Below are 26,881 nucleotides of genomic sequence, written 5' to 3'. Positions count from 1 at the left end.
CGGAGGCATGGAACACCCGATGCTCTGGACCGCGGCATTACCGGTTTAGTGACATAAACTTGACATTTGTTTGAAGAACTGGAATTGAAGGGATGAGAATAGGTTGTAGAGTTGATTTACTGCACTCATAGCCCACGCGGAGCACAGACAAACAGACTGGTGTAGGAAGATGAGACTACTTTAGCAGCAGGTGCATAAAAATATAACACAATTTTGTGTTGACAGTATTGATACAGTATGCATTATCAAATAATATAAATATGCAGACCCCAAATAATTGTACGTCCTTTTGGCGTATTGTTCCTATGTTCCACCTGTATTGGGTACATGCCATCCATGGGAATACACTGGCTGGCAAACCAAGCTTCATCATGTTAAAGATGGATACTCACTACTTGTACAGAATAACCACACGAGCAGTCTCTTAGTGCTGCGCAGTCTAAGTGTGTGCCTAGTGAAAGCTTCTTCTATGGAGCTTCTTTAAAAACTTTCTCACAGTGGTGGGTGTCTTTCTTCAAAGAGGATAATATTCCAATTATTAGGGGCATGCACTGAAAAAGAAAGGCTTCCATTATTAATAGGGTTAAAGAGGGAAATAGAATTATGTGCCTGACTACAACTATGCAGAACTTTGGCGAAGCCAAGGGTATAGTTTGAAATTCAGGGAACGACATACCAGGTAGTGCATTTATAAGTCAGAGAGACCCCCTGCGTTTGTATGCGTTCCACCAAGGGTAGTCAGAGATGGCATGCCCTAATGGATGCGACAAAATGTTGTCTCCTTAGCCCAGAAAAGCTGAAACAGCACATCTTGAACCTTCTGCAGTCTTGGAATGTCTCTTTTTAGGTAAACCATTATAAAACAGATTCTGAAAGAGTGGCATGGCTTTCCAAACCAGGTTCTGCACCACTCTTTCAAGGCATGGGTGCATGCCATGCCTAGTTCATTCTGGGTCTAGGGAGGTGACCAAAGGCTAGGTCTTGCACCCGTAATCCAATGGGGACACCCAAAGGGCGTCATCAGCAGGTTTAAGGGAAGGATGGTTGAGTGCAGGGCATGGACTTCGAAGCCAGAGCCGGTAAGAATGGTTGAAGTATGTGGTCAGTCGGCTCAAAAGCAGGAGTGCTGAGCACATAGCCAGACAAAGGCCAAGCCATCTAGTCTTAGTCCACTGTGTACAATGGTGCCAAGTTGGATGTGGGAGAAGGGTCTGGTGCAATAAGACCTGATCTTAAACCAGGCTCTGCAGATTGACACCAGGACAGAGCTGAAGCCTGTGCCCAGGGGGCTCTGGAGCAAGGATGCAGACCAGAGTCTGGCAGAACTCCAGTTCATGTGCTCAGAGTTTGCAGGGCATGGCTGAAGAGATGGGGCATGGGAACTGTGGAATTAAGAGGTCTAGGAGCATGGTCCAGTGCTATTTAGGTGTTGGATTGCATTACTACTTCACCTAAGCACAAAATTTGTAAGGGAATTTCTGGTTATTTATGACATAGTTAAGTTCAGATCATAGTGTTTCATTTTAACTGTCCCCTGACACGCTGTACACAGAGCACAACTTAGCTGATCCGCTGACCAAGCTCAGTGGGTTCTTGGCACAGCCTTTGTTCATGCTCTATGCGCGACTGAAGAACACTGCCAGGAGTCATTCACAGAAGATTCTGGGTGCACAGCACGACCTTCAGCCGTGTTGAGGGGCCAGTTCCCCTGTCCCAATACCCTACCCCTAGCACATGCAGTGTACCCCGCCTCCCCTCAACTCCAACTCTGAAGGCTGCATCCTGATGTCAGTACCACTCACATTAGACCCCAGAGAGCACTCTGGCCCAGGGAGTGGCCTTTAGCTGTGCCCTTTGCCCAGTCGCCACTGCATCTAGTACCCCGCCCCGGTGCATGATTTGCACAACCTACGACAATTGCTGGAGTAGTGCGAGGCATTTGGCATGCACTGAGCTCTATCCTTGTTACCCAGTACCAACTGACTTTATTGTTATTACATTATATGTAGCAGCTACTGATAGCATAGTGTGACCTTCCATGGCTTCCTATGGCTGTACCTGGCCTCAGTGCAGGCTGAGCTCATCCTGCATTGACACTTGCCTGCTGCACCAACCGGGCACAGCGATGCTCTGCGTGAGGTTGTCAACAGTGCATTGCGAGGGGAGTTACAGGTGCTTAGATCACCATCCCCGACAAATGGTGGGGTTTTTAGGTTTTGAATCGAACTCCTTACTTCCCCGTTTAGTATTTAAGTGTAAGTTTGCTAACAGGTTTTCGTATGTTCCTAAACAACAATTGTAGGCCACCGATCACAGTGCTTAACTGTTGAGTCCCCACCCCAGGTACCATTGGTCTGTTTTTTAACTTGAATCTATGATGGTCCTATGATACATGGCCACGAGGGGGTTCTGGTTGCATGATGATAAACTACACAACCAAAAGTTTTCCAAATGTTACCAAACCTGGATTTGCCATTTTTGAACGACGGTGTACGTTACCAATTATATATTTTTACGTAGGCTTAGTGTTCGATTATGTTATTTAGTGAGAAGTAACTCTTACTGAATTCCTAGGCTTCTCATTTTTAAAAATCGCAAATAACAGCAATGGTGTCATTCCTGGGAATTCTGAAAACGAATTCACATATAGGCAGGGATGAAACAAGAGGGTATCTTTGGCAAGTCATTAAGGACACATTCTTCCTTACACTGACAAGAAAATGTTGATGCTCCAACTCAGTTAAGGAGACTCAACCGGGGAAGGAGCCAATCTGTGCTGGAAGAGCCACCAAAAACCATTACTGAACAAGCATTTGCAATGCAATGGGTCTCGCATTTGCTCGAGTTAGAGCTATTAGCGTTGTAAATTCCTAACTGGACTTTTCGTGCCACTTAAATTTAAAATGAAAAGTAAAACAGTTGACATAGGCGAGCCTATTCAAAGCACCTCAGCCGCCATGAGCATGAGCGCGACACATAAAGAAAAAGAAGTTCGCTCGCAGTCATACGTATTGGCAATCGTGCAATTATCCATGTAACAGGGGCAGTCCGCAAGGCAGCAACAAAACTGCCCCAAGGAGGGACAAACGTAAAGCATTTAGCAATGATAACAAATAGTTTTTGCAAGGCAAGACCATGAACGAGTGAAAGTGATGGGTGTGCGTGGTTAAAAGCCCACAATTCTTACAACAGGTCAAAGCACTAGTGCTCTCGACCTAAAAATGTGCACGGCTAGGCTTCTTCTAGTTCTCAGGTTGCAGATTATTTAAATGTCGAATGAATCATTACAGAAAGCAAAAAGTTAGTTAGAATCAGAAGGCAATTCATTAAAAAATGCAATAATGCAGTGTGCCTTTAAGAAATTATTGGCCACAGCACATATGACATTAGTCAAAATAATAAAAAGCTCTATTACTAAAGGACCACGTAGCATCTAACCCTCTTTATTACAACAGCAGAATGACTTCACTCCTCCCAGATAGCACATCTTTTATAATGTTTCAGACTATGGCATTACATATAAAGGAAATACTGAAATGGTACAGGCATAGTGGACTAATGAACCACCTACTTGCAAACAATTTTCAGTGGACAGGAACATGCGAGATCCAACTTAATACAATTGACTGTTCTGCACTATGAGCATTGAAACGGAGAGTAAGCACATAACCTTGTAATGTTTCAAAGCCTTTCCAATCCTTCAGCTAAGGAAGCTAGAGAAAAGTGTTAAATTACCCGCGCAAAAACAGTCGCTGCAGCTGGATTTCAATTATTTTCTGAAAAGCAAATGAAAAACAGTGTTCGTGCACAACATTTACACACACACTTTCAATAATGTGGCACAGCGTGGCTTTGTTATGTCACGTAAACAAAACGTCTGTTAAGCATTTTTTTTCTAAATAAAGTTAATTTTCCACAACAGCAAAAACACAAGTTGTGTCAACTAAAGCGAAAACCCTGTAGGCAGCCTTGTGATACAAGACTCTGACTCGCTGAAGAAAGACATGCACTCCCTGCCCTTAGGAGGAGTCTCACTTGGCAATATGCATTAACTTCCCTCGAGTATAGTTGGAAACAAACAAGTACTAGATTAGGCTGAAAATCAATCATGTGCAGAGACTTCTACAGGGTGACATAAGGCAAGAATGTCTTTGAATTCAGTGACATCATCAAAAGCCAAATTAAGAACTGGCCCTCCCTTACCCACTTACAACATGGCTGTAGGCACCTTCGCTTCCAGTCTCCCAGCGCCTAATTTGCAATACTGTAAGTGCCAGGGGCTGAGATATTTCTCAGGAGGTCACGTGGTTGTCACTACCCACTGTCCCGCCATCACTGGCAAATATTAACCATCACAGAGTTCATGTGTGATATTTTGGACTATTCCCGGTCACCTGAAGCAGTAAGGATGAACTGTTCCCACTGGATTTTTGTCTTTTATTATTATTATTTTTTTTTTTTAATGTTAAACTCATTATTGATGATCTCTGCTTAATAAAAGATAGATACTGCCGCATTGTGGCGGACTGTCATATATAAGTGCTGGTGTTTAGAAATAAATGCCAATGTCAAGCAACAGCAAACGCCGCCGCAAATTATGCACTGCAATCTCAGTTCCTAATGGCAGAGCTAAGATTTGATGGTAAGAAAACCATAATAGGTACCCTAGTAATTCTTCAAGCAACGTATATTTCAGAAATAATACATCAGCATAAAAAGGAGTCTCACAAATGATGATGTCTTCTTTAGTGGATATTCGTTTTCATTCGGTCTTATAACGATAGTGCTACGTATAACGCCAGCTATCACTGTGGATCGAATGTAGGGGCTAGTGGGAATCCAGCTTTTTATTCTACTTGTTTTCTTATTATTATGTATATGTCACCTTTTGAATCTATTGATTTCCTTCAGCCCTGGCAACCCAAATTTGCCAGGTCCAAGCAAGATGAGCTGCACCAGTTCCGTTTTTTCTTTGAATTCTGGGATTTGTAGTCTTATTTATTCCATTATAAAACCATGACTACATGTCCCAGAATTCAAAGGAAGCACCGTGCCTGGATCAGCTCAGCACATGGACCTGGGAAACTTGGAAGCTACCATCCTTTACCCTTCAAAGTCAATTTCCCCTCATGGATAGCATGTTCTGTTTGTTGTGTGTACCGCAGGTTTGTATTATATGTATTTCCTTACAATGAGAGAAGTGCGTTAGAATGACAGACCAGGAACATATTCCATCCACCACGAAGAGTTCATGCCACATGAAAAAGGTTTCATGCAGAAATGTCTACGTAAGAAGTTATGTTATGTTACACGGAATTTGTAGAGCGCACGTACACCATTTAGGTTTCTTGGCGCTAACGTAATAAGTAGGCTGCACACTATCAAGAAATTAGCTATATGCTTGTTTAGACTTAAACAGGTAGGTTTTTAAGAGTTTCCTGATCCTTGTAGTTGGCTACGGATCTGATGTCAGGAGGAAGAGAGTTGTATGTGGGGGGGGCAATCACCAAGAATCTAGCACCACCCAGCTTCTTCCTCTTAAATCTTGGCACAGTTAATAGGTTCAGGTAGGCCGAACGGAGATTAGGATTAGGGGCGTAGCTCTGAATTCTACAGCACATAAAAGCTGGGCTTTTATTGTGAAGCTATTTAAAGATGATTCAGCCTATTCTGAAGGTGGTCCTCGGGGCTAAAGGAAGCCAACGTAGCTTTTCCATCAGTGGCTTAGTGTGGCAGTGTCTAGGCTGTCAGAAGACCAGCCTAGCTGCCTGATTTTGTAATATTTGTAACCTGTGGTTGAGGCCTGTTGGAAGTCCCAGATGGAGGGCATTTGCGTAGTCTATCTAGGACATAACTAAAGCAATGGTGATTTGGATGACTGCTTCAAAAGTAAAGTATTTCCTGATTTTCCTAATTCTCTAAAGTTGAAGAAAACATGAGAAGTTTATTCAAAGTAAAAATAACTTTACTTTTCATTAGGTTATAGGTCTAATTTCAAAAAGTTACTAAATTTATGGAATTCACAATATTCCCAAAACCTTATGTGAAATACTATGAAAACGAAGCCCTTTGACATTGTACTGCTTTATCTTACATTCTTGCTATTTTTGATTTTATACTACTGATTGGAGATGATCTTATTTATCAAGTACTTGAATTGTGTTCTTTATTAAGCCTTGTCATTCAATAATTTCTGACAAGGAGCGCTGTCCCTTGCTAACAGCCAGAAAGTGCACTCTGGTTACTTTGAGACACAATTGTTCTCTTTTTATTCATGACTACCAACCACTGACGCTGGCAGATGTTCTCTTACACAGCTCATGTGTGCTCCTGGGCAGCATCCTTCTGAAAAGTCACCCCAGTGCAGATAATTTGGTCATCCATACGAAACTCAAAGGACAACTTTGGGATACCAATGGCTCGGTGGTGGATAGCTCAATAGCTGCCGCCTAATCAAGTGGGGTGCTTGGTGGATAAGATGGTTAATGATCAAATGTTAGAGATTAACAGTTTAAGTTATTGGAACTACGATAAGACAATCTCGCGTGTGCATTTAATTCATTGGGTGTAAAAAACACACATGATCTGGAGACACAGGTTTGGGAGTCAAATCACACTAAAGTAAATAGAATAAATAAAGATGAGTGAGAAAATTGTTAATAAAATACATACTATGGAGACCTTGAGGTGTTTATTAAGTGAATGTGTGATTAACTACTAAGCTGTTGAAGTACAACTTGTTCATCATTTCACTTTTCATGTTCATCACTCTGTAAACAGCTGCAAGTGTTCGTAATGCAGATGCTGTGACTTGTGCCTATGTACTTACTATGCATCCATTTTTTTGTTCACCATCATTCCAGAATGAATTGACAAAAAGCTGTTGTCCCGCCTAAGTGAGAGGTTTTGGACGTAAATTGATAAAACTGACATTCTAGTAATGTGGAAACTACCACAGTCAACCTTCCCGTCTATTTACAATTCACTGTACAACCGTCAGGCCTAAAACAAAAATGTGTCTTTTTCTAAGAAAATGTTTACCAGTTGTTGTAGACACCTTTACAAGACTCTTATTCCATTATTTGAAGATACCCTGTACTTACGCATTTCTGCAAAGAGCTGCCTTCTTTCTGCCATGTTATTTCCCCTTTTCCCACAATCTTCAATCATTCTGCCAGAGAGAAGAATATAAACAATGTAAGAATTTTCAATCACTGAAATGTCTACAAAGCAAACAACATATTTACACTTCAAGGTTTATTACAATTTCAGTTTCACATTTGAAACATACATTTACTTCTAAGTTTAATATTTTATTTGAACAATCACAACATTTGGACACAGAGAACTGTGCAATTTTAGCATAGTTTGAAATGTATTAACTTGTACCTGGAATCCTGCTAATGGTGATGTCCGAGACTCTCACTGACCCTAGACCATGGTAGAGGTAGAGGCTCTTCTAGTTGTGACTGAGGTGGAAGAACCATCTCCATCCTACACAAGGTCAAGGCCTAAGCTATGCCATACAATGAGATTAAAATCAAGTTGGCTTGATATTCAAGACTTTAACGCAGAATACAAAATCAGGAATTGGCTAGAGCTTTTACACAAGTCAAGCAACTATTGCACAGTGCAAGGTCGCAGTGGATTCAACACAACTTCCCATATATGACATATTACACTCATGCCAGGGTCCACAAAGTCCTTGAATCATGCTATAGATGTGGGAGTCTTCTAAGGAACTACTACTGGAGCTGAGTTCCAGGGTTGTTAATAGGTCCCTTGTGTTGTTAAAAAGTACAGTTTTCTAATCTGATCACCCCAACAAAAATAATGATGATCGTGGTAATTTCACAGGCCTGGTGCTCCTACTAGCAAGGAGATGCATCACATTGATTCAGAAAAATCCTAACTGCATGTAACCAATTGGGTGGGCTAGATGTCTGGCACTGTGTGTGTAACACAGAAAGCTCACTCTATGCAGGATGCCGGCAGATTTTTGCTGGAAACATATGCTTCTACAGTATATTCAGGAAAAGGTGAAGTGGTAGGTTAATTATAAGTCTCCGGTAAACTCCTCAGCTAGGATGAAGCAATATACTGCTTAGCGTCCAACATCAACTCACAACCACAAGTGAGAAGGCGGCAGAACAACATATAGATCACGTAACAGGCATGGTACACAATCTGTACATCCAGGATAAAGACACTGCACGGCAGACAAAATTCTTTACTGCACCCGACCACCGTTTACACACCACACACCTGACCTGTCCTCTACCATCCCAAGCAAGGTAAAGAAATGGATGACCCATTCAACCTACAATAAGTGTTCCCATGAAAACAGAATGGCAGGTACCATACACACCTTTCCCCATGCTGCCTAGAACTTACAGCGATTGGACTTCCACAACCCTAACTCATCGATTTCCTAGTACGCAATGGACTTTCTGTAAGCACACATAGCTCTACGGATTGGAGGCAGGATTAGAGGAGAAGGGAGGCGAATGCGGGAGCAGATGCAGGCCGTGAGACATTGTTAGACAAACTGCTACACCCCCTTGAAAATCTCCATGAATATTGTCATTACAGGTTTGTAGAAAGTGTATGTACATGTTTTCATCTGATCTGCATCAGGTGAGTAAATGGTGCTATCACTGGTAGTGAGATGGTAATTCGGTCCTTGTGATAGAACATCTATAATAATTTACTTTGCGAAGGATAGATAGTCTGGAGAACTGGTGCTTGCTGCCTGTACTGCCTGAACTGATATATGTTTATGCTGTAAGCAATATTCATTTAACATGTTATTGTTGTGGGACACACATTCTTTTGCTGTCTTCCAGGAATTGTTCAATTTCTGGGGGCTAGATAGCTGGTATTTTCGATCCCTTGGTGCACACTGGCCTGCCGAATAGGCTCTAACTGCATGAAAACTTTCCCTACAACATGAAATAGATTCTGTTTTTTTAACTACGTATTTGCCACTTTATAAGTCAGTTGGAAAGTGGCACAAAAATGGTGAAAGCTGTTTAAATGTCAATTCCACACGCCAGCCTACTGAGAGGTTCCTTCACTCACATTTGGAGCAAAATATGTAACATGAACGAAAGAAACAACCATTTAACACTCCAGAAAGAGAAGGGGCGGGTGCTTAAAATAAAGAAATAATATATCTTTTGTAATTAAGGTGTCACATTTAACACTGTTTAAATCAGCTGTCACTGTGCCTTTGTAAATTTAGGTTTAATTATACAGTGCTTAAAGTTTAAATGTACTGCTGTGCTCACGTTTTCATTCAAAAATGGCTGCAGGCTTTTAAACTCATGCTGGTTCAAAGAAAATGTCTCCATACTTCCGACTTGAAGACCGTTGTGAAAATAATTGTTACAGGGTATGGCTGATTACGGAAAATAAATATCAGTGTTCGACGTACATATGCGTATGTTGCACAGGTGACCTCCACACTTTCTATTTTTTGATAGGTGCTGGTGGTCCTACTCCCTCTTTAGTTCAGACTTACAAGTTAATTGGTTTCTTTCACACCGCATCAGTTCTGGGAGAGGTGCCACTCACACCCAGTGGCCAAGTTTTTTCTGAGCACTGCCCTTTGGGTTAGACAACTGTCTGTCAAAAGAAGCTCTCGACACTTTGAAACACAGGTATCTCGCAGCTTTGAAGGAGGCACCCTCTCACAAGTGCCTAGAAGAGGTGGGATCATGATCTGATTCTAGAGGGGCCGGCTTCAGAGGTAATGAGAGCATCCTGCACACATCTCAGCTCTGACATTTTGTAAACCTAGAGAGCAAAGCACTGCAGGCTTATTTTGACCATAAATTCCTAGCTGGGACAATGCAGCTATTCGAACGTCTTTTGATAAGGAAGATTTGACAATAACAGTTGGGTTCCCCTATAAAAATGTCTGCATACATTCAGAGAAAGACAAAGAGCTGTTTGGGGATGAGATGGTGGTAAGTGTGGAATAATGCCTTGTCTGCCTGGTGAAAGAGTGAGGAGTGCCGGCTCTTGCTTCGTCTTGTGCCTCTGGGTCTAAAGGCATTTAATGAGGTTTGGAAAACGTGTCCTCTTGCTGAACCCCAAGGTTATGTGTAGTCAGAATCTAGCTGTTTGATGAGGAACTTCTTTCGTGAGGAGAAAGGTGAGGCTGTTCAAAGTAACACACACAGTTTCACCTGACTGGAAGAAACACTAGCAAGGCTTTTGACTGTGGTTCAGTTTAGAAGCGGGGAGAGGATTTATTTTTGCAAATTAAACTCGTGGTCCGTTATCCAAGGAGCCATCCCTGGAAGTCTGGAGCACAGGGGAACGTGTCACAGAAGAAGTAGAGACGATCCTGTCGTTTTCCTTCATCAGTTACTTGGCAAACAAGGACATCTGCTGCTAATGAGTACAAATGGAGTATTAAAGGCCAGAATTTCCCCCAAACCATTCTCTTTTAAAACCATGCCCTATGGATGCATTGATTTGTCTGTGGCAAAAGTGTAACCGCTGCTGCCCCTTGCGGCATTTCTGAGAAGCACAGCCAGCCCACTGGTGTGTTTTTGTTCTTACTTCCAATAACTAGTTTGTCTTAAAAGCATCCTTGTCTTTTTTTTACAAAAATCCTCATTCCTACATCAGATTTACTTTATTTTGTCTCAACTTAAATACTGAAGTCTGTTTTTCTCACTAAACAGTTTTGGAAATTGTATCGTGTTTATTTATTATGTTGTTTTATTGTTGTCTTTTTGTACCAGGTGTAATCTTCTCTGCACAAAGAATTCCACTCAGAAACTGGTTTATTGCAAGAAGCTAAAACGTTCTGACTTTGGAAGAGCTCAGTCAAAGGTTATATAAAGATTTAGGGCTTTCTTCATCATGGGTTAACAACCCTGCTTTCTACACCTTACATCATACTTCTTGTCTGCAGCCCAAGAGTGCTAAGATTTACGATTTTGCCATTATGCAGCAATTCCGATCAATACAAGACATAACAGGTTTGACATATTACGATGATTGTATATTAGTTTAAAGTGTGGTCGATATCAGCTTCAGCGCGGTGGGATTTCAGAAAAATACAGATTAAAGGATAAGGAGATCTGGTTCATTTACATGATCTCCCCTACCAGTTCTATGGCGGTGGAAGTTCTTGCAATCGTACCCTGCGGTTACAAAGTAGTCACACAACAGCGAACCCTTTGTGTTATTTAAGATAATAAACTCCCTTGCAGCACGAAAAAGGAAAGCGTTGGGTATTTTTGAGATTATAAAGGGATTTGCAAAGACTCAATTCAAACCCTTTTATAGAAGCTGTAAATAATTAACTGATAGGAGTTTCACCCCATGGAACTACCGATTTGTGATTGGCTATACAACAGCGCATTGAAAATTCAAAAATTAATTCCATTCAAATGCAAAAATGATTGTTAGGGTTTGAGATCGGAAACTTCAAGGAATTAAGCGAAAATATATTTATACTGCAACTACTGCAAAAAGCACGTTGTTGCAAACATGATTTAGGAATGGCCTAACATAAAATAGTTTTGCAAATACAGTTTCTATTTTACCATATAATCACAGCAATTAATTAGCACATCTAAAATGAATGTTCTTGTGATAAATGCGTGTTTCAGTCTAATCAATTCAGATCTAAATGTTATTTTTCTACTATGTTTCTTCGTTTTCAATTGCATGTCCGGGTAAGGATGTATGTATATCTGAACAGTATCATTGTGATCACAATCACATTGCATATCATTTTTTCCTTTAATTAATAAACACCATATAGGTCACTGTTCTGCCGTAGAATATAGGAATTATTCTTGTTCTTGATTTCAGTCACGGCCCGCAACAACCATTAGGGGCGGGGCCCGGGGTGGGGGGATGTGAATAAAAATTAAATAAAAATAAAATAAAAACAAAGACATCTCCTTCACCGCACCGCTCCTGTCCCTCTTAGCTGCAGGCTGCAGGCACAGGCTCCCAGCCTGCCTTGCGGCCAATCCTGACGCTGCTCAAAGTAGCATCAGGATTAGCTGGGAGCACCCAGCCAGGGCGCTCCCAGGCAGAATGGGAGCCTATGCAGGCTCTCTCCAGCCCGGCAACTGTGTTGCTGGGCTGGAGGGAGCCTACTGCGCATGTGTGTTTGGCCGAGCCGGGACAGCCAGCCAAACACACATGCCCTCTGAGGGAAGTGCTCTCTGCACCCCCCTCAAGTGCTCATCACCCCCAATGCCCCGCCCCTTTTCAACACAGTTTATTATAGTTTTCTTGAAAAGGTTTTGCAGCTGCCGCTGCTTGCGCAGGGGGGTAATGCTCCTCCGCCCTAATGGAGGAGCCACCCCTGCTTCATTTGTGGAGTTCAAGCAGTGCTTAATTTGTGAAAGAATGAGTGCTGGTACCCAAAGCTCTGCTTCAGCGGTGCTATTACAAATAAGCACAACAAATACTCAAATACAAAGGCTCTGTAGTGTTGAATTCACCTCAGGCCTCCTTAATCCACTACCAGACTCTGCTGCCTTTTTATTTCACTCTTGCCAGTTTATGCTTTTTCTCCTTGTGCCCCTTTTTCTGTATTTCTCTTCCCCATTCTTTCGCGTTTGTGTGTATTTCTCTTTCTTGCCTGCGGTCAATATGAGATGAGGAAAAATAAGTGCCGCTCACCAAAAGTCAGTGGCGATGGGCCCAACCGGCAAGTGCCAGCTCAATCAGAGCACTGAATACAGGTAATTTGTGTGTCTATTATGGAGGCTCAGGGTGACTGCTGTGACTGAGTATCTTGAACTCCGAGAAAACAGCTCAGAAGGGAGGAGGGGTAGGGGAAGCAAAACAAAAAAAAACATTTGCCATTGTGTGGGATATTATTGTTCTATATGCCATAACCTACTCCTTCTATGGCTCTGGTAACAACTCAAAGGGGTCTTTTGTCAGATTTTATTTTGGTTAATTCAAGGAAGATGGTGCCCCATGTTGTTATTTGGGGGATTTGCATTGCCTGCTTTTGTGGTGACGTGGGCACTGCTTCTTCCACTTTCACCCACTTCTGTGTCTTGGCAAGCTAGCTGAAACATCCGTGGGTCAGGTTAAATTTCCCATTGCTTGTTTTGTATTTAGTAAAGCCACGTCTTTCGTTCTGCCCGTCGATTTATGCTTCTGAGATCTGTGCATCAGTGCCAAGAAGGCAGGTCTCTGCGTGTAAGTGCCTTCTACCTGATCAATATCAAGATGGTGTCAGTGGCAGCTTTTTTAGTAGTCCTACAGTGATAGACAAGTTCAAATTATCTGCTAAAACTCAACTCCCTCTGTTATACACTGTGGGCAGCTGTCAGGGTGTATTCTGTTGAGTGGTTTTGGTGTCAAGTATATCTGCTGTTAAGTTAATGATATGAAAGTTGAAACGGTGTATTTCTGGGTACTTTAGCCACGTGATTTACTGCCAAGACTCATTTTTGTCCATTAGTTACTCAACTACGGACCCTGATACTTGTCAGTCCTTGTCTGGTCATGTTTAAAAGTGCCCATAATGGCCAAGTCCAGTCACCTATTCATTCCCATTACTCAACAAACTTTTGCTTCTGTCTTTTTAAACTAAAAATGCAAGACAGCAAGATTTACACACCAAATTTCAGAGGGTATCTGGGAATCACACCTCAAACTTTATTGTTTTATATTTTAATGCCACGTGTCTGGGAAATGATATATTGCAGGGTGGTATATTTTTTACTTAATATAAAGCACTGTTGAAGTTTTTGAATTTGGGATAAATAAGACACGCATTACAGCTTCATCATGGACAAAGATATACATCGAGTGGTGGTTGGCTTTGTACGCACTGACAGTTGCAGCTCTGTGCACCCTCTGTTCAGGCCCAGGAAGAACCACTGACCCATGTCTCATGAGACACATAGTGACGTGTAGACATTGAGTCCGAATGTTCAGCCATTGGTGTCCCACTCTCTGCTTCAGAGGGGACCATTCCACGTACCCAGAGGCCCTCAAAATCTTAGATATCGTCAGGTGTATTACCCCCATGCTTTGCTGTCTCTTCACGTAGGTGTGAAAAGGGCACCATGTTGGGTCAAATTTTGTAACCCTTTCACAATCAAGAGCAGTTCCCTTCCAGGGGATCCTCGCCAATAGTCATAAGCACTGAATATTCCCGCCCACATGCAGGGACCCCAGAGCATATATCGAATATATATATATATATATATCTATATATATACATATACTTATATATAACATATATATATGTAAAACCTTTATGTCTATACACATCTATGCAGCCTACAATAAAGGCTAAAAATGCCAATTTCATTAGATTTTTCTTTAGTAAACCTCTTACCAGACTGAAAGATTTCTGTAAAACAGAAGAGAAATAGTATAGGGTGCAAAACTACAGCTTTTATTAAAGCGAAAAACTGAAAAGGAATCCAAAGGCATTATTAACCAATAAACTGCATTTAAAAGCATAACCAGAAAAGCTGTCACCATACCTTTAAGACCTCCAGGACTCCTGTATTCCATTATGCCTCAGAGGTGACTGTTAGGTGACAGTTAGGTCAGTTCTTTTTTCCTGCTCCTTCAGTGAGGATCCCAGAGCATTAGTGCATCAGGTTATTATTATTTTTTTTTTTAACTTTTTGTCAGAAAAATACTTTCAAAACTTAAGGATTTTCTTTTCACTCTACAGTTTTAAGCACTCTATAGAGTCTACAACTCTTAACATTTAAATTTTCCAGTCACAAAATGCCATCTTTATTCAACAAATGCCCCTCTTGTGGGAGGAAAATGACAATATCTGATCCACACTCTGTGTATTATTTACTTTCCTTCCTCACACTGTCTTGACACCTGTCACCATTGTAAAACTTCTCCATGATGGCCTTAACGGACAGGGAGAAGAGCAGACTGCAAGTCATACAAGAGAGAGGAAAGGTAAGACGTTCAAGTGGCCTTGGTGGGTTGAAAACCTCCTTAATAGAGCCCTCCTCTCAGCAGCACAGAAGGAGAACAGAAAAATCACACCAAAAACGCTGTTCTCCATTGCCGTCGACAAGTAGAAGGTCAGCAACTGTATGCTCACCCTCAGTATCAGAGCCATCGTCGAAGGGCCCGGTACCAGCCCCATCAATGTCAAAGAGGCCACAACAGAAGGATCAATGTCAAGACACTTGTTGGCACAGTGTCGGCTAAGAATCAATCAATGTTGAGATGCTATTCCTCAGTCATGACACTCAGCGTCGAGACATACGGCGTCCCAGGGAAGATCAACATTGCATCAAGCTGTCACATCAACACCCAACGTTGACATGGGCTACTCAGCGTCGAGGTCAAGGATACTGACGTCGAGAAGCTGATCTTTATCTCCAAAAGTCACTACTGAGTACTCGTCCACCAATGACTCACAGACCTTAGGAAAGTCTCCATAAACAGATTGAAACTCACCAGAGTTCAGGGTCTGATTACTCCCAGATTTACTTGCCATCTAGAGACATGGTATGCACACCCCCACCTCCATGTATGCCGCCTTGTACGTTTTCTCCTGCTTCACCTGCATCAAGGCATCTGTCACAAATGATGACTCCACGAAGATCTAGAAAGTCACACACTAGACGATCACTGACCAGGTCTCTTTGAACATATAGAAGGAGGTCCAGGTCCCCAAATAGGACAATGCCGACCAGGTCAAGACACTCTCACTTGGTCCAGATCTCACAGCAGATATAGGGCCCATTACAGGTCCACAGCATCTCATTCATAGATAAGAGACTACTCACCAACACTATCTGATTCACCTCTGACGAGAGTCTCCCCGGTGGATGATTTTATCACATTTAATGACATCCTTATTAGAGGAGCAAGGAAGTTGAACATTGATATTGCTTCTCCGCCTGCTTCCTCATCTGTCGTCTTCGAAACCCTCCGTCATAGAACGGCTTCTAGACCGGTCCTAACTCTGGTTCTGGATCTTTTGGAGCCTGCCATGCAAACCTTCCTAACACTTGCATCAGTACGAACAATTCCATTGCACATTCTTAAGAAACAAGGTACCTGACCAGGATCCTCTTTATCTACGAGCTGATCCTCCTCCAGATTCTGTCATCGTTGCAGCAGCAAGAAAAACTCATGCAACAGCATCCTCTTCAACAATATATCGAGACAAGGACTTTAAACATTCTTATTCAGTGAGGAAAAAAAGATGTGTAACATCTCCGTATCCTCGATGACAGTTGCCAGTGCCTCTGCTTGTTCAGGAAGTTATAACAGAGCTCTTTAGAACACTCTGTCTAGGTTTACTGAGAAACTACCACAAGAGGACAGACAAGACTTTCAAGAAATTCTTGAGGAGGGTGATCTAGTTGATAATCAAATCATAAGTGCTGCTGCTGATGCTTCAGACCTCGCAGTTCATGGATACGCTCATGTTATTTGTGCAAGACGCTCATCATGGCTCCGACCAATGGGTGTTAAGCTTGAGGCCCAACAAAAAATATTACGTTTTCCCTTCTTTGCAGGCATATCTCTCTTTGGGTCACATGCTGATGATGAGATGGCAAAAATAAAGACTGAATTAGACACTCTGAAAGCGGTGAGCCTTAAAAAGTGTAAGGAGTTGAGACGTAAATTCAAACTTTATGATTGCAGACCCTACAAGCAAAGGGTTCAAATCCCTCATTGGTTCGAACACCCTCACACTAACATCCTTGAAGACAAACAAGAGGAAAAGGCACTCCTCGTCTTTCAATTTTCTCTGCTAAAACACAAACAAAGCAATGATCTTTTGCTTCCCCATCTCTGTCTCCCATTCCAGTCTACGACATCTCCTTCATTGGGAAAGAATTATGAAACATCCAAACGAGTGGAGCAAAATAACAAACAACAAATGGATCTTGAATATTGTTCAAAATGGCTATTCTCTCAGGTTCAGGTCTCCTCCTCCTGCTGTCCCTACAAAAGAAACATCTACAGACCCTGTTGCAAAACAAAGTATACACCCTGCTCCAGAAAGAATCTATAGAGGAGGTTCCACTCTCTCAACAGGGAAATAGATATACTCTCCCTACTTTCAGGTCCAGAAAAGAGGCCTGACTCGAGAGTTCAGACCAATCTTGGACTTAAAGCTTCTAAACAAGTACATCCGCAGAGAGAAATTCAGGGTGCTTGCCTTAAGGCAAATCTACCCACAGCTCCATCAGGGGGACTGGATGTGCTCCCTCGATCTCAGTACTTCTGCATTCCGATAAACCAGAAACATCAGAAGTTTATCCGCCTCGAAGTAGCATCGAAGCACTACCAGTACAAAGTGCTACCCTTTGGGCTCAAATCAATGCTCTGCTTATTCTCCAAGTGCAGGGCAGTAGTAGCGGCATAGCTGCAGAGACAGAAGATATTTGTCTACCCATATCTGGACGACTGGTTAGTCAAGAGCTCCTCACCAGCGCTTATGCTCCAACACTATTAGATCTGTCTCGAGATCCCGAGAGACCTGGGATTGCAGGTCAGTTTTAAAAAGTCCACAAACATACTGAATCAGAAGCTGCACTACTTAGGGGCAACTCTTGATACAAACCACACAAAAGTGTATCCTTCGGAGGAGAGGATATCCTCAATCAACATGAAGTGTGGCAACCTCCTCTAGAGTCTTCGTCCATCAGCAAGACAAGTAGCCTTCTTACTGGGGTTGATGGCTTTCTGCATCTTCATTGTCTCCAACCCCAGGCTATACATGAGACCACTACAACAAAATATGGAAGATCAGTGATCTCAGTATTCCAATCTCTGGGGGCACAGATAGGTCCTTTTACAAGAATCCAGACAATCATATACAAAGTCAACACCTCTTGACAGGGATACCTTTTCATCAGATTCTACCTACTCAGACTGTTGTCACAGATGATTCCCTACAGGGCTGGGGAGTTCACATCGTGTCACAGATGTTTCCCTCCAGGGCTGTGGAGTTCACATGGGCCCCAACAGGTTCAAAGCTTGTGGTCGAACAATGAAAAGCTATATCACATATACATGCTGGAGCTCAGAGCGGTCCATCTCACCCTGAAGTCTTTTTATCCATCTATAAAGACAGATGCTCTTTGCATACAGACAGACAACACACCCACAATGCATTATTTGAACAAACAGGGAGGAACTTGCTCCTGTGCTCTAACTCTGGAAGCACAAGCCACCTGGAAGTGGCTCCTGGCAAAAGTTCTAACACTCTCTGCCATTCCTCTACAGGGAGAATCAAACACCCAGGCAGATTCCCTAAGTTGCAATTTCACAGAAGCTCACGACTGGATCCTAAATAAAGAAATTGTTCAACATTTTTCCGGAATGGGGTCAGCCTCAAATCGACCTCCTTGCATATGAAAGCAACAAAAAATGCCCAGACTTTGTGTCCAGGTTTTTACCGACCAGTGACGAAGGGGAATGCTCTTTAGATAGAATGGTCCAGGACATTTCTTTATGCTTTTCCCCAATTCCTTTAAGCCCAGCAATCATAAAGAAACTGTAATGGGCCAGAACCAGAATGATGTGCAGACGGGATCTCCTTTGCAAGCTCAGAGGGAAGATTTTCCACCCCAAACTTCTCTCGCTGAGCTTGACAGTATAGCTCCTGAATTCCTGCAATATGGACATTTAGGTCTCTCTCAGGAATGCATGAACATTCTCAAGGAGTCACAAAGACCTGCAACCAGACACTCTTATTCCTTTAAATGGAAAAAGTTTTACATGTAGTGTATTCAGAATGATTATCATCCAATTCTGGGTGAGGAGGACGTAATTTTACCCTACCTCCTCCATGTAGCAAAATCAGGTTTACAGTTTCCTTCTATTAAGGTACATCTTGCAGCTATTACTGATTACAGAAATTCACCTTCTCTAAGATCATTCTTTCAAATGCCTGTTGTTAAAGATTTCCTAGAAGGTTTAAAGAAGGTGTTCTATCCTGTTTGTTCCCCCTCTCATCCTTGGGAATTGAATGTGGTGCTATTGAAACTCATGGTTCCACATTTTGAACCTATAAATAAGGCTTCCTTACAGCACCTAACATGGAAGACTGTTTTTCTTGTAGCTATTACCTCGGCACGCAGAGTTAGCAAGATTCAGTCTTTCTGTGCCAACGAGCCTTACACAGTGTTCCATGCCAACAGGATAGTGATGAGAACTCACCCCAGTTTCCTTTCCAGAGTTGTATCTGATTTTCACATTAACCAGTCAATCGCACTTCTTATGTTCTTTCCTAACCCAAACACACCAGATCTCAAAAGGGTACTGAAATTTTACCTGGAGAAAGCAAAGGACATCAGATAGTCTGATCACCAGTTTGTAAACTATGTTTGCCTCCTCTAAACAAACCATCTCCAGATGGATAGTTTCATATATTATGTTCACTTACCAGATGGCCAACAAGCAATTGCCTGCCAGGCCCACAGCTCATTCCACAAGGTGCAAGGCGGCAACAGCAGCCCTACTAAAGAATGTCCCCATCTCCGAAGTCTGCTGAGCTGCTACTTGGAGATCTGTGCATACTTTCACAAGACATTACTGTCTATAGTCAGATACCAAGAGAGACACCCAAGCAGGGCAGGCCTCCTTAAGAAATCTGTTTTGTTGATAAAAGTATATATATGTATAAATATATATATGTATATATATATATATATGTATATATATATATACACACACACATATATTTATACACACATATATATATATATATATCTGTATAAATATATATATGTATATATATATATATATACGGAACTCTAAACGCTCGAAATGAACTCATGTGGCCCGAGAGGGGTGGTGCTAAACCGGTACGAGCAAGCCGGTAATTATGAATTTGCCAAAAAAAAGAAACTAAAATGAAAAATAGCACGCTCAGGATTTAGGTAAAGAGAAAGCCATATTTAATCAAAGCACAACGCGTTTCGGCTGACGCTGCAGCCTTGGTCACGTGCTATGCACCACCAATAAACCAGTACTAAATACTATTCATTACTAGACATAGAAATAAGACAAACAGCAGATACAAGGTACAAGATAGAAAGCACAAAAATACAACCCTGTAATACATTAACTTGCATCTAAATTGTAATTACTGATAAAGTCTATACCTCACATTTGTAAAATATTAAAATGGATAAATATATATATAAATATATAAATACATCAATATACAAATGCATAAACCATGTAAGAGCAAATAGCCATATAAAATAGACATGTAATGGGGTAAAATGTCCTGCAAAGGTGGAAGGTAAACACATTATACCATAGATAGTTCACCGGGCTAATATATTATAATACAATATTATCACTTATAGGCCCAACGGCGGACTAAAACCACACAATGTGAACAATAATTCAAATAAGTGGACCTAAACCACCCTAACTGCAATAGTAAAACCCCTATGTCACTACTTGCATGGTTAATAATAATATAACACACCAACAGTATAACAAAGGTTCTTTTAACATTAGCTCATCTTGTAACCTGCACTTACTGCAGGATGTTGTTATAAAAATGATTCACCAATATATATATATATTTATTATAAATGTAATTAAAAGGATTAATATTTTCTTTGAAGATGTGCTGTTGTTACTACGTGTTGCTCTCACTCTACACGCTATTTTGAACCCAATGGGAACAACAAAACTAAAACCGCATTCTGATTTATATTCCTACTTTGATGAAGGTTTCTAACTCATTAACTGTTGCTCAATTGTGCAGACTTAAGTAGAACTGCTTGCAAAATATAGGTTTTATATAAAAATGCAGTTTTGTGTAAAGTACACTCACTGATGTAGGTAAATGTATGAAGAAATCATGCAATGTGATTTTCAGATCTCTTTTAGTTTATACCTGTGTGTTACTCTGGTGTGGGTTGTACTAGGAAGCGTTGACACTTAGTATTCTTTAAACACAACTTTATCGCAGGATACATGACGAGCAAGCCGTCTGGCACCAAGAAATAACTTGGTATCTGAGTGCTGCCAGAATATGTCCAGTCCATGCGCGTTCTTTCTTTCATCCACCAGTCAGTCTGTTATCATCGCGCCCATTTGTGTGTTGCAGAATGCATATACTAGGAGTATAATTCAACCATTTCACTTGACTGATCCCTTTCTCCTAAGATTTGTGTCTCCCTGTTACTTTCTTTTTGCGGTTCAATGTTTCAGTGATGTTTTACCCTGCACGTTTCCTTTTAACATTTGTTCTTATTTGAGTCACAGCTCTGTCACAGTAACATCAGTTTGGGGACCAAGTATGGCAAAAAGACATTCACAATGACAAAGTCAATAGTTTGGGCACTAACGAGACCTATTGGCTTTGCCAAGGCTTGTTGTTTCAATGCCTTTTCTGAGTGTTGTACTCTAGAGCTACTCTCTTCTCACCCACATGTTTAGGTCTGGAAAAGGAGTGCTATAACTCTTGAATGTTTAATACCTGAGTTACATCAAGAAGACACACACTATGAACTTTGAGTTGGATTTTTGTGTGCACCTGATGTATAACTCCTTACAAGGTGATCCGTGCCTCGAGAAAAGAGTACACTCTTTAACATGAAGGTTTAAACGAAACAGTAAGGAATATAAATCTTGTGAGTACAGTGTGTGTCTGCAAGGTTTCTTTAAATAAAGATTACACAACAACCACCAAGACAGTTTTTGCTGTGATGTAGCAAGCAATCCGTAGTAAATGTTGTGATGCGTAGCAACACATCAAGCCATAGCAGACAAGGATCATCTGACCAATGAAGTGCTTCTGTTTCCCTTTCTGCTGCATAACCATCCACTTGTGAAGGCCCAATAAATTCAAATATGAGCTGCAAATCCTTTTACGCCACATATTAGAAATATGAGTTTGCGTTTCTTGTTTCACATACTGGGTACTGGACTAAAATAGACTCCAATCAGATACATTTCAGGGAGTCAAACTTGCTCATATTCGTTGGAGAAAAATGCCTGGTAAATACAGAGACCTGGGAAAATTTGCGTAATAATTATTGCACATAATAAGTTCCATACACCTCAGTGTTTGTTTTTTGTATCCAGTAATTATTACACATAAAACCAGGCCACTCATAAAGGGGGCCTTAGCCTAAAGCATTTACAACACAAAAGTTGTGATTACCTTTCCAAGCCACTATAATCGAATCATCAACTCATACCACAAAAAGTTTTAATTCAAGCCACAAAGAGCAAAGGAGTATGCTCGCCTTCCTAGCTCTACCGGTTTTATTTCTTCAACTGAAACACCTACTGAACATCTTTATTTTGATTTATTTGTTTTTATTAATTTCAGACTGTTTTATACAATTGACACAGAGTGTGTGTTGACAATACCTCAATTACACATTATAGCGAACAGGTCGATTACTAGCTGTTTCATATTGTGATGATTGTTGGCAAAACTAAGAATTCAAACTTATTCAACAGACTGTCCTGCACATGTCTCATTCCTCCTTACCTCCCACGCCCCCTGTACGTCCTGTTGGACTGTTCTGGTTAATATAAACGGGGTTCAAGTAAGGTGTGCACATTTTTGGTAGACCGCTTTTTCTATGGCAAACAAGCACCATTGATCGCTTATGGTGTAAAAACAGTCCCATCTAGAGAACAACTGGGGCCCTACCGTCACAGCCGTCCATTTGAAATGCTGTCATTTTTTAAATTTATTGTGTTTAATTAAATTTTCTCTTCCATTAAAGGTTATTAAATAATCATTTTATATTAATTATGAAGCACAATCAGACTAAGAGACCTTAAAAATCGAACAGAAATGATATCATGAAGAAAGGCGCAAATTAAAGTCAAACACTAAAACTGTTACATCAGAAATGAAAATACCCCATGAGATCCTTTCTGTCTTCTTCACCATAAGGCTTGGTGCCCAACTAGCTGCTCAGTGTGTACATAGTATTTCCGTGCTTGCAATCAATACTGAGATGAAGAAATCCTTGGATACTTTGTACACACTCGTTTACAGCCATAAAGAGGACGAGTACCATATAATATATGGTTCGTCCCTCACCTTCAGCTTTGAGTGTTTGAGCCACCAAATGGGTGATTACACTTTATGTTCCAGGATACGAGGGTAGACTGCATCACGCAGTTTTTAAACATTTATATTTTTCTCCACTAGCTTTAGATATTACCTTTGGTAATATTTAGTTTATTACTGATTACATGTATCATATACTCAAACCACATATTAAATATAAACTTACAGTTAGAAATTATGAATAGTCTTCATAATAATCATTTTATCACATCGTACACAGATATCTTAAAAAAAGGAAAACAGTCCTCCACACAACTCCGTTACTTAATACTCGTAATATTATTCGCTCATATAGTCACTTTTTAATCAAACTAAACTGTAAAGTTACAAACTGTTCTGAGGTTATTCTCTCAATGGGAGTCTAAGAGTCAAATACATGCTTTGTTGTTAATCACAATTAATTCCTTCGATGTGCAAGCATGGTATAATAAACACATCACAACTACTTCGAAAATAAGAAGAATGAAAATATATATGGATACAGCTTTTGATTGTGCCCAGATTGCAAAATCTATTTAAGTAACAATGCTCACCTATAGCCTCTGGTCCCACATTAGTACATAAACGTATCCCTCCTAACATGCATTTACTACTTCTTAATAATACAATTTGTAATCAGTTGTAAATTCTGAGCACTGATTAAGATTGTTTCATCGAGATGGCCTCATAATCCATCATCTTTACCACCTCACACAGTCTCGTTGTCAGGTCGTGCATAAAAATTGCGAAAACAATCTTAACATCGGTCATCTTAAATGATTCAAAACAGCATTGCAGGGAGACATCTTTTCTCTGTCCGTTATCCAAATAATTCATTAAATAGTTATTAAGAAGAGAAAAAAGTGATGTCAAGGAAATACTAAAGGATCAGCATAAACTATTGTATATTAGACAAAAGAAGCAGTTTTCAAACACACCTTTTAAAATGCCACTGTAACAGAGTGATCTCATGGAGATGAAGCAATTTCTTTACTTCACCTCCAGAGGGTCAACTGGATGGTTAAGAAATAGAAACAATTCATACGCTCCCTGTGAAATCACTGGTAACACTTTGGTGACACTTTTAGGACAAAGGTCTTAAGTGGTTTCGAAAGTAGGTTCAATACACTACGCAAAGCAAAAATATTGTGTTTGACTCTTTGCGTAGACACATGCTAAACAAAATAAATATTCAGCTATACCGCCTTAATATTATAGAGATGTACGTCATACCCACGGGTTCATAAAGCATCCTAGTAATGTATTAACATCTAAAGTGGTGAGTGCATCTCTGACAGGTATAAATTGAATTGACAGGCTAAGAATTTACCTTTTGAATAAACTTGAAGTAGATGAATAAGCAGTGGGTAAGTACAATTGGAACAAAACCCCTCTAATAGCTAGACCTGCGTTCATTCAGATAAATCCATCACATGGGCTTTCAAAGCTCCAACCAGTAATTCAGAATGGTTTTTTCCAGTTAATTGCATCGGATTGTGGTTAAAAGCTTTCCTTAAACAGCTGAGGTGAGGAATAATTATGCAAGTGCACATGTTGGTTATCAGTTAATTCGGCCTTCCAGAGAGATGATTGTTTTGCTTTTTGGTATAATTACCATTACTGTAAATCAAATGCCCACCTCATTCTGTACAATTATAAATTATGGAAAAAAATATTGTTCCATAGTCTGTATTTAAAACTATACGTTAATTAGGAGGTAAAAAGGGACACAGAGTTCAGGACTGCAACCCTATTACAGACAATCACTGATCGACAGAAAATAGAAAAGAAGAATGAGAAAACGAGATTTCAATGTCCACCTACTTTGCTCTGAAAATAGCAGAAAATCATGACATGCATCCCTCGTTGAATAAAGTGTGGAAGTAATACAGTACTTAATGTAACCTTTGTAGATAAAGCACTCTGGAGTATGCCAATCAATATGAGGTGACTTATTTATCGTATATATTTCACTTTTGAATTGTTATGACTTTAGGTATATCCCCCTTAAAGATGGTAACCATTCCACATACCTATAACAGAAGCAAAACAATAGGACAAAGCAAGTTTTCCTATTTAAGAATTTCATATTGACCTGTATACAGCAGTAAGACAACTCTGCATAGCTAAGGATAGTTTTGTTGGTACTACACACCTGGGGCAGGGCAAGAAAAAATTAAATCACCTGCACATGCCTGTTTGTGGCTGTACAGTATAGTTAAGGTGGTCATGTGAGATTTTGGGACCCAAGACCTAGGTTCAAATTCTAGCTTTTGACCCTTGATGAAAATTATGTGATTCTGGGCATGTGAACTCCATGTGTCTTAAATTGTAAATAAATGTTATTGTGTAAATATGCATGATCTCATGTAAAGGCCATCTCTGCAGTGTTATCCACTAGTGTCTCAATACATTCTCAAACTGTAGACACAGACACAATACTGTTCTATGCACATTACATTATGCTTGGCAAGCTTCTGTTCTAGACATATGTTTGCTGTAAATAGATAAAACACCTAAAATACCTAACCGGTACCTAAAATGCCACCTTCCTAACTAACTCAGCTAGTTATTTGGGCTGTCGAACGTTTATTTTCTTTTTGATATATTGTATTATATATTTTTCTTAAATTCCATGAATGTTTTTCGAATGATAATACAAAAGGGTAAATACCGTATCAAGAATGCATTTACTAAACCAATAAACATACAGTTCAGACCGTATAATTCAAATCCATCCTATGAAAGAATGCAAGAGAAAATAAATCACTCGACCATTCCACCATTTCAACTTAATATTTGCTTTTCCAGTGGTCTAGGGTAAATGTTTTACACCCAATACCACCCTTGTGGACAGCACTGCTTTTCTAAAGGAATTTACTTCTTAGATCACTTAAGATAATTTCATACAACCGATTTAAATGAATTCTTGAAAAATGTGCTTAATAACACATGCCACCAGTCTGCTACTTCCTTGCAGAGATCTTTGACTGATGGGCAGATCTTAAGAATGTTTGTTGTTGCCAGTGTTGTAGTTCCATTTTCAGCAAGTATTTGATTCTTTAACCAACAAACCTACCATTGATGCAGAGGGGACCAAACCATCTCATGCTATTTTCCACTGCTCTTATATATTACATCAAGACACACCCCGGGAATATTAGATACTTGCATTCCTGGCCAAACTGTGCTGCCAAAATGTACAAATAATACTTCTTCAGAATCAATTTTCAGCCGTGTTACTATATCGGTAAAGCATAGGCATGTGTACTTTGTACTTGCAAATAGAGAGGAGTGAATAGCTTGCTGTAAGTGCAAAAGACCTGACTAAGGTATCCAAGATACCCACACTAGCTTAGAAACCTGCAATGCCTCCTTCTGTAAAGTGTTCTTTCAATACATCTTCAAATGATTTTGCAGCAATGCCAGAGTCAATGAGCTCAACAACAAAACATTCTTTTTTAGCTAGGAAACACACCAAGAGTTTCAGGAGTGGGCTTCCCCACAACGTGGATTCGATGTCACAGGCGAAAAATGTGGTGTACGGGTAGGTCTTTGGCAACGTAAATGTGAACACAGCAAGTTGGAAGCGTGACCCACAGTACTAGCTTCTTGTGGTGTTTCAACATTGTCTTTGCTCAGCCACAAACAGGGCCGAGGTGAAATGTAAGCTTTATACATTTTCATTCATGGAAAACCAACTCAGCTTGCATAACTTTCATTTCTGGCATTTGATTTCACAATTAAACGTTTTTGCCCTCTTACATGAGGCTTTTTGGTGGTTGCTCGATTTAAACATATATGTGTCAGAGCACTGTTTGTGCCTTG

At 40.5% G+C, this 26,881-nt stretch overlaps 1 protein-coding gene across 18 annotated transcripts in view; it reads right to left on the bottom strand.

The window, feature by feature from the left end:
• The window catches only part of DTNA (dystrobrevin alpha), an 892,688-nt gene that overhangs the window by 295,561 nt on the left and 570,246 nt on the right, over positions 1-26,881 (bottom strand). For all 18 annotated transcript variants that reach the window (XM_069220106.1, XM_069220107.1, XM_069220103.1 and 15 more), the window contains one exon: positions 7,104-7,171. In XM_069220106.1, the coding sequence (XP_069076207.1) occupies positions 7,104-7,170 (67 nt within the window). In that variant the 5' untranslated portion in view covers position 7,171. The remainder of the gene's footprint in view (positions 1-7,103; positions 7,172-26,881) is intronic.

The sequence above is a fragment of the Pleurodeles waltl genome, chromosome 2_2, assembly GCF_031143425.1.
Source record: "Pleurodeles waltl isolate 20211129_DDA chromosome 2_2, aPleWal1.hap1.20221129, whole genome shotgun sequence".
Lineage (NCBI taxonomy): Eukaryota > Metazoa > Chordata > Amphibia > Caudata > Salamandridae > Pleurodeles > Pleurodeles waltl.
Note: the sequence above shows the minus strand (reverse complement) of the source record. Positions and strands in the feature narration are given on the sequence as shown.